At 46.7% G+C, this 8,449-nt stretch overlaps 1 protein-coding gene across 1 annotated transcript in view; it reads right to left on the bottom strand.

Moving 5' to 3' along the window:
* The window catches only part of TSPAN2 (tetraspanin 2), a 21,375-nt gene extending 13,759 nt beyond the window's left edge, over positions 1–7,616 (bottom strand). The window contains exons 1-2 of the mRNA XM_029962479.1: positions 7,563–7,616; positions 6,839–6,941 (exon numbers count right to left, since the gene is read on the bottom strand). Of these exons, the coding sequence (XP_029818339.1) occupies positions 6,839–6,941; positions 7,563–7,616 (157 nt within the window). The remainder of the gene's footprint in view (positions 1–6,838; positions 6,942–7,562) is intronic.
* Between the last annotated feature and the right edge of the window lie 833 nt (positions 7,617–8,449).

The following is an 8,449-nucleotide window of genomic DNA, read 5'->3' as shown; positions in this document are numbered from 1 at the left end:
TTTTTTCTTTTTGGCTGAGTAAATAACAGTGAACAAACCACCAACTGTTCATAATCCACTGAGAAAACAAGCAGCTCTGTTCTTGGGGTGAGGGACCCAGAGGCAGTGATGGCAGGAGCCCGAGAGCCCAGACAGCACTTGAAGGGATTTTCCTGAGGTTGTGTGTTCCTTGCAGCCCAGGAGGTAGATGTGCTCCTCCACAGAAGGGCTGAGGCTCTCCAGCCCTCGGGAGAGCACCAAGGAACCTGTAGTACAGACACACTGTTGGAAAATATGAGAAACACACGTAGGAGTTGGAAATAACTGGCCAGACAGGGACAGTTGTGTGTGTGGCACTTGGCAGAAAAGGCTGTTTCTGAAACAGGCTTGTTACTAGACATTTCCATTGTATATTTATCTATAAAATACATTTACAAAACTGGAGGAAAGCTGCAGAGGCCTCTGAAGGAAGATGGATTTCTGGAGAATTGGAACATAACCCTTAATTTGAGCATAATGGACGTATAGGAATAAATGTCTTGTGCGAATTCCACGAGGATTTTGTGGTTAATCCTCCTGGAACCACAAAAGCATTACGGACACCAGCCAGTTTGCAGCCTTCTGCTGATGCACAAATCCTGAATTTCAATTTAAAAGCAGCCTCACTGTAATGTAACATCCCAGTCCACTTCCTCCCCTTTCCCACAGAACACCGTGTTACCTCTTGCTCACGTGCATCTCACAACCCTAAATAACCACATCCCAAATTCAATTAAGCCAAGCTGTTCCCAAAGGCTCTGTCAGTGCCTGTCACCCCCCACCAAACTGCACTGAAATCAGGTGTAACCAGCACACCTGCACAATTGTGGCTGAACTTCACAGAGTCCTGTGGACATGGATTCTACAACTTAATGATGTGTGAAAATCTTCCCCATATGGGAGTTGTTCAAAGTGCACACAAGGACCATAATCTCATCAAATATCTAAGTACTTTTTCTAGTGTTGTTACATCCTTTTTGAGCAGAACCAGAGAGCACCAGGACACTGAGTGCACTGGGGATGTACAAAATGACATTAAGATTTTTCAATTGAATTCCCATTTCCTTTCTTAATGATTCCTGACATTTATATGCCTCTTTGACTGCAGCTGAACAAGGCAGTGGGTTGTCAGGAGCAACTGAGGGTGAGTCTAAGATCATGTTCCTGTGTGGTTATAGCTTGTTTCAGGTCTGTCAGTGTTTATTCTGCTCACATTATCTGTTACCACGTGCGTCACTTTGCTTTGTTGATACTGTATTTCATCTGCCCTTGTAATACTCAGTCATTTGGCATCCTAAAATCCTCTCCTGATTCTCTGCAATCCCCTCTAGATTAGGACACCCTGAATAATCCTGTGTATATAAGAGCCAGCTCAATCCAAACCCTCTCTGGAGATGCTTTTGAACTGACACACCCCAAAAAGGTTTTTGGCTGCTGTTTTATTTTTTTCCAGCAGACAAAACACTTTCCTCTAATTGGCTTCAAGAGTGGCCATTCCAAATGTATTTACAGCTCTGTCAGAATGAAACACAGCATTCCCTTGCAAAGGACATTTCCCTGGAGATGTAATGGGTTGTACTGGTTTGGTTGTTTTCCAGAAGCCCCTTTAGAGATTGGCATCTAGAGCAGAAATGGTCCTTTTAAAGAGAGTTTGTATGAAAAAAAAAAAAGCCTGAGCATCCCTGGAGTGTAGTGTGCTGCTCCAGCAAGGAATCACAGAATCATGGAATGCTTTGGGGTGGAAGGGATCTTAAAATTCATCTTGTTCCACCCCCTGCCATGGACAGGGACACTTTCCACTAGACCAGGTTGTTCCAAAACCTGTCCAACCTGGCCTTGGACACTTCCAGGGATGGGGCAGCCACTGTCAAGGGAGGAGAAGAGGGTGTGCCAGAGAAGGAAATGGTGTAACTGTGAGTTCAACTGCTGCTGCAGGGTGGAACTGGCTTTAGATAGTTACAGCAGAGAGAGGAGGGTGGCAGAAGTCACCCAGGAGCACAATTTAATAGGCAAAAAGCAAAAAGTGCATTATCATGCTTAAGTGATTAATTAAAAAACCAGCCTCCTGAACATCATTGCAAATATAAAACCACCCGAGGCAGATGGATGGATTGTTCCATTAGGCTAAATTGGCTTGTCTGGTCAGAATTGCCTTTATTCTTGCTTTTATTTTGCCAGGGGGAATACTGACTCTTAGGAACTGCTGCAAGGTTTTATGACCCAGCACAGAGACTTCAGAGCAACTTTCATTTTGAGGGAGGTTTTCTCAGGGGGTGGTAGTGGTGCTGTCATATTTTTTAAGCCAATTTCCAGTGCAGCAGCTTTCGTTTTCCACTCAGGGCCACTATCAGCCTTTTCTAAACCACTCTTCCTGAACAGCAGAAGAACACAAGATGATAGGAAGAAAGACAAATTCATGGCTTAAGTCTTAAGTACAGGCTAAAAGGCTCTCCAGTATACCATTTGATGCTCCCCTTGTGGTATTGCACCTTTTACAGAGGCTGCTTTGCCAACGGCTCTCATTTTAAAGGCTGAGGGAGTTTGAGAGGTCATGGATTTAGGAGAAAAAATACTGTTGACTAAGGATACAGTGCTTGAGTCCAAAATACATGAATAGAACTAGAACAAAGTGAGGCACAGGAGCAGAGAACTGCAGTTTACATGGATTTAACTGCTGGCCAACTCCTGTTTGTATGGGCATCCACTACTATGGAGAAAAACTACTAATATCCTTCAACTCCAGACATGACTTCATATCCTAAGGCATGTGCCATCTAACTGTACCTTTCAAAGCCAGAAGGATCACTCAGTGCTCTCACAGACCCCAAGAAAAAGCCACAGCCACCCTGAAACTTTTGTCCACAACTGGTTTGGCCCTGAGGAGTGCCTGGACCACAGACTGGATCCTGGAACTGAAACAGAGAACACAACACAGCACAAGGGCTGTGAGCTCTGGCTGTGTAGGAAAAGCAGAGTTTCAGGGCTGAGAAAGAGTCACCCAGATTGATTCATTCACATTCATCAGGTTTTGTTACCATTCCTGATGGGGCTTGTTGAGTACATACACTTCATTTTTATTGCTGCTGGCAGTGATGGGATCCTCTGCACTTCATTTATTAGGGATACAAAGGGTTTGTCCTTCCTGTTGCCCAAGGAACCAAAGCAGACTTTGCCCTTCATCCACCAAAAGCAGAGAGGGGACAAAAGGGGCCTGGAACAGACCCTTAAAAAGTCCCTGTGTTAGTTTTTACTTCACAAATTCTCCACTTGTCCTCAGCAGCACTTGGTCTGTACTGCTGTGCCTTAGGTATTTTTAAAATTAAGAACAGCACCACTACAAGGAATTAGTTAAGGACCAACTGTGGGACAGCAATGCTGACACCTTGGGTTCACAGAAGCATCTCTGTTTCCTCCTGATTGCTGCAGACTTCCCTGCCCAGTAAAACACTTGCCAGAGTCTTGGCACAGGAGTCTCAAGAAGGTTGAGCAATCCAAGGAATTCCCTTTATTCTACAGATCTTTTCTCCTTCTGATCAGTGCAGTGCCACAGACAACTCAGATAAAAGAGGTAACTGCCAGCTATGGGTCTTTGCTGAAATTATCTTTTTCCTTTCATTCTTTTTTCTCTCCAGTGCATCTACAAGAGAAGTGACCTGTACCAGAGCTGAAAGGCAGCCAAACAAGGAAGCTCCAGTTTTGCCTCACCACTTGAAGCACAGGCACAAAAACTGTACTATGAGATGGAGCAACACAAAAATATTGTCCCACTGTAGCAGAAACTCCAAAAGCTGGGGAGCTGCAGGCAGTGGATGTCCAATTTTAGGAGTCTGTAAGATACATCTGGTAAAGTGGATGGAGACTGCGTGGGTCAAAGAGTTCCAGCTCCAGCCCTCTCTGTTGTAGGATTTTAACTGCAGGCTGCAGTGGGGAATATGGATCACCAAACACAAAACCACAAGCAACAGAAAACTAAGAACACGTATGTGCTTGCCCTCAGCACTGCTGCCTGGAAGCTGTTCTCCAACCAACAAAAACATCTCAGTGGCTGGAAAAGATGAACAGGCCTCGTTGCCAAGTCATGGCCCGAACTATTCCAGGGGCAGAAAAGGCAGCTGGACTGCTGGTAAAGAGCAAGGCTATTTAAGGAGACTCATTCTGGCCTAATGGAAAATGCAAGGATAGAATTATCAATTATTTTAAACTAAAACAACATTTCAGATCCAGGAAAAAAAACATCACAAGGAAGCACAAGGGAGAAGCTGGTTAGATTGGGCTGGCAGCTCAATCCAGGTACAGAAAGAGCAGAATATGCTGCTCTTTAGAAGAAAGAAAATTAAATGTTTTCCAGAAGATGGTGATTCTGGACAGTGTTTCAGCCTACAAAGCAAACTCTGAATGCACCTGCACTGTTGTTCCAAGCACTGGCACAAAGCTGATGTGATCACAGGGGCTTGGGTTATCACAAGGCAGCCAGAGAAGCAGCCAGGGGAACAGAGACAAAGAAATTACTCTTAGATATTTAGCTATAGACTTATATTTTAAGTCATACTGCTTAAGAGGGCTTTCTCTTCCAGCCCTCAGGGCAGCTGCTCCCTGCGTGCTGCACAGTGTTCCATACTCAGAATTCCTATGCAGAGCCCTGGCTGTCAGCCAGGATGCATGTCACAGAGCAAACAGAGCCAAACAAACAACAGCCCCACAGACTCTGAGAAAGGCCCAACACACAACTGGCAAGGGGGACTCCAAGCTGAAATCTAGAGAGGCAAAGCTCTTCAGCAGGACCATCAAGTGCAGCTTTGTCTGCTGCAAAACCCACTGTAACTGAACTTATCACTGTTCTTTTACCACTTAGTCCCAGACTGTTCCCAGCCCCAGCACAGCTGCCCCATCAGATGCTCAGAAGTCACAGCAGCGTTTAACATGAGTTGTAATGAGGGAGGGCAGCAAAAAACTCTGGTTTTCTCTCACAGGACTGCTCTGTCCAGTGCCTATTACAAAAAGGGCAAACCCTTCGCTTTAGAATTCAGTCCAAAGTGCAAGTTTAAAAGAATTCTCAACATCTCTGTGCCCTGTTCCTCAGCACTTCCCCTGCTTGCAGTTACATATTTCAGCAGGCAGCTCTATAAATACATGTGGCAGCCCAATAGTTCAGTGTCATGGTCTGTGATGAAACTTTTACAAGAAGGTTCCCCAGGACTTCCCAAAATTAACAGCTTTGAACAACTTTTGTAATTCCTATTTAGGACAGAAGCAGATTTGAATGCATATGCACCAGAGAATATCTTGTTTACACAGTGTGTTACAGTCTGCACTGTGGTGCTTATTCACAGCACAGGATGTATTAATTTCTGGCTTCCAACAAACCAACAGCACTTGATTCTGAAGGTCAGAACATCTTTCTGTCTTGTTTGCTCTCCTGGGACAAACGTAAGTGGATGAGGCAGGGAACCACTCCAGCACACAGCACAGGAAGTTCAGCAGGTATAAACTGGATCTGGAAATTAAGCTGGTGATCTAATATGCTGCTGTCATAGCAGCTCAGATGTAAGAGAAAAACTAAATCATATTTCCTGCCTCTCTGTGTCAGTGGAGATGCTACAGGGCATTTTACAATAACCCTCAGGTCCCAAACAACATTTTTGTCTGAATGGTTTTATTCAGCCTCACAAAAATCACATGGAAACTTTGCTGGACATCACATTCTCCCCATCTATTCCCACAGTGCTGTACAGCCAGCTCTGTGTCTCCAGCCTGCTGCATATGTTAGAGAGGCTTGGGTTGGGACTGTGGTGGATCTGAGTCAAGGCCTCCACTAAGAGAATCGGGGTATTTAAAGCAACTGCACAATGTTGCAGTGATGGGTGACTGACTGCAGGACACCTCGGGCCAACTCCCAGTCCTTCCACCCTGTCAGAGTGGCTCGATGGACACGGCAGGGCTGGGAATTCACTCACACCTGGCATTTGGAGATGGCAAAAATGTTTGTGCCAACTGGATTTTACTGAGTCAGTCTCCAGGGGTGATGAATTAAACAGAAAAAAACCCCTGACTTTTCTGCTGTAAGGACATGTTACAGTTGCCAGTGGCAGAGAAATGCAGTTGCTGGCAGTCCCAGACAGCTGCTATTTAAGGGTGTCTATAGATACATAACACAGGTGGCATTTCCAGAAAACCCGCCTGGAAATCCTAGGGAGAGAAAAATTATCTTAAATGCTAAAATTAGAAGTGACTAATACCAGATCTGTGGACTTGAGGAACTAGTTGATTCCTGCCTGGGTTGGACAAACACCTCCTGAGATGGCTGAACACCAGGTAGTTTAGTTTGACTTTTCATTAGTGGAAGGATTTGCTCTGATACTTCAGTCACACTGGGGCCTATGTGAATGAAGTAACACCAGTGCTGACCAGTGAGACACAGGGAGAACTGGGGAGCAAAATTTAACTGCTGCACTGGCACTGGGAACATTCTGAAGTGACAGTGTTGTTTTCTTGGCTGGCAGCTGCACAGAAGGAAGGATATATTGGTGAACCCCACGAGTCTCTGACCTGTCTCACCTTCTATTCTGAGAGTATTAGCACAATTCACTTAGGATACGTGAGGACTGGATCAAATCCAAGAGAAGAGATTAGTTTGGACTGAGGAAGTGGATGCCAGGCAGAGAGAAGTCAAAAGCCACCACCACGCACATGGCACACACAGAACGCCCAGTTTTGGGTAGTTCAGGGCAGGAATTGTTGACCTTCACAGAATTCAGTGCATCACCTGCCCCAGGATGAAGCAAGGGCTGACAGCTGTGTCCTCCCACGCGCTGGAACTTACCCAGGAAGAAATACTCCGGGGACTTTTTGTCTGTAGCAAAGTCTGCCATCGCCCCGCCGAAGCGCAGCCACAGCCCGAAGGCAATGACAGCCAGTCCTGCCAGCTGCAACACAAACACAGGGTCAGCACTGCACACACACACGGCCAGAGAGCACCAGAGAGGTGCCACTGGCACCTGTGCTCTCCTGAAACCCCCCCACCACAAAATTCAGGGAGCGCTTCCCAGCGTCTGATAACAACAAATTCCTGTTTCAGGGCAGCGTGCTGCTTTGTTTCAGCTCTTCAGTGCAGTGGTGATTCTGAACTTAGTAGTGGCTCTCAAACCTGGTAAGTCATTTAGTCATGAAAACTTGGCCTGAACTGCAACAGGGAATGGAGTGGGGCAGGAGCTCCCCAGCAGAACCAGGGGGTAAAAGGATTGTTACATGTACAGTATCTTGCAGTACAGATATTGGAAACTAGTGATGGATGCTGCCAAACAGAAGGAAAAATTCCCTTTAATGCAAACAAGACCAGGTCACAAGGGAGTGTCACAGCATGTTGTTTGAGGAGAAAAATCTACAGTCGGTGGTCTCAGCCCCACCACAGGCCAGACAAATTATCAGCCTCCCAGGCAGCAGTGGGTATCCTGGCAGACAGCTCCAGAATCCCACAGGATCAGGCACAGTGTCCTGCTGCTGTGCTGATGGAGGCCCAGAGCCTCGGTCCGTAGCTCCTGCACAACCTGGGCAAGGCTCCCAAACACCTGCTGCTTCCCGTGGCCGTGGCAGCCTGGCATGGTGCATTTCTAACCTGCCCGGCATCGCCTGGCACTTGATCCGTGTGGCACAATCTCCACAAGCCAGGAAAGCGGGCGAGTGCCCAGCTGGAGAGCGTGGGATCATGGCTTTCCTCACAGACGTGTCCTCGCAGAGCTGAGGGTCCCCTGCCACCCTGTCACAGCATGGGGACCTCCTTCCTGCCAGGCAGGGGCTCAGCTTTAGGCGGGCAGTTTGGGCTGAATGCCCCAGCCAGCTGAGGAGATGGTTTCTTCCATCCCAGCAAAAAAAGGCAGGACAACAAAACACAGTAGTTGTCGCTTTTGAGAGACAAATAACACAGAGCTTTGTCCTTCTGCTGCCTTGCAGCTGCAGCTGGGCAGCATCACTCTGCCCCTCCAGCTCGAGCACAGCAGCACTGTGTCCCCGGGGCGCGCAGCGCTGTCACCAAGAGGGAACAGCATTTGCTTTAACTGTGCTTCAAGCATAAAGGAGACAAAAGCCCGAAACTGCTCGCTCCAGAGAGGCTGAACAGGATTACTTTGTGACTTCTTTTTAAAAGAACCCAGTGAATCAGAAGGAAAGAAAAAGACGTTTAAGAAGATGACACTGCTGATTGTTTTCCAGCGTGAAAAACTGGAAAGCTGAAGGGAGGACAGAGCGCGAGGGAAAGTGAAAGAGAAAAGAAAGTGTGAATTCAGCTGTGCTGTGGAACTGTGAGACTATTGAAAAGGTGCAATGAGGGGAGAACGGGCACAGCATTCCCTAAATTTCTCGGGGATGATGCGAGGACTTTCTCCTAGGATGAACTTGTAAACGCAGCAGCTGTTTGAAATGACAGGAGTAAAACCCA

This window comes from Manacus vitellinus, unplaced genomic scaffold, assembly GCF_001715985.3.
Source record: "Manacus vitellinus isolate BGI_N305 unplaced genomic scaffold, ASM171598v3 scaffold_47_pilon, whole genome shotgun sequence".
NCBI lineage: Eukaryota > Metazoa > Chordata > Aves > Passeriformes > Pipridae > Manacus > Manacus vitellinus.
This window is presented reverse-complemented; position numbering and strand designations above follow the sequence as displayed.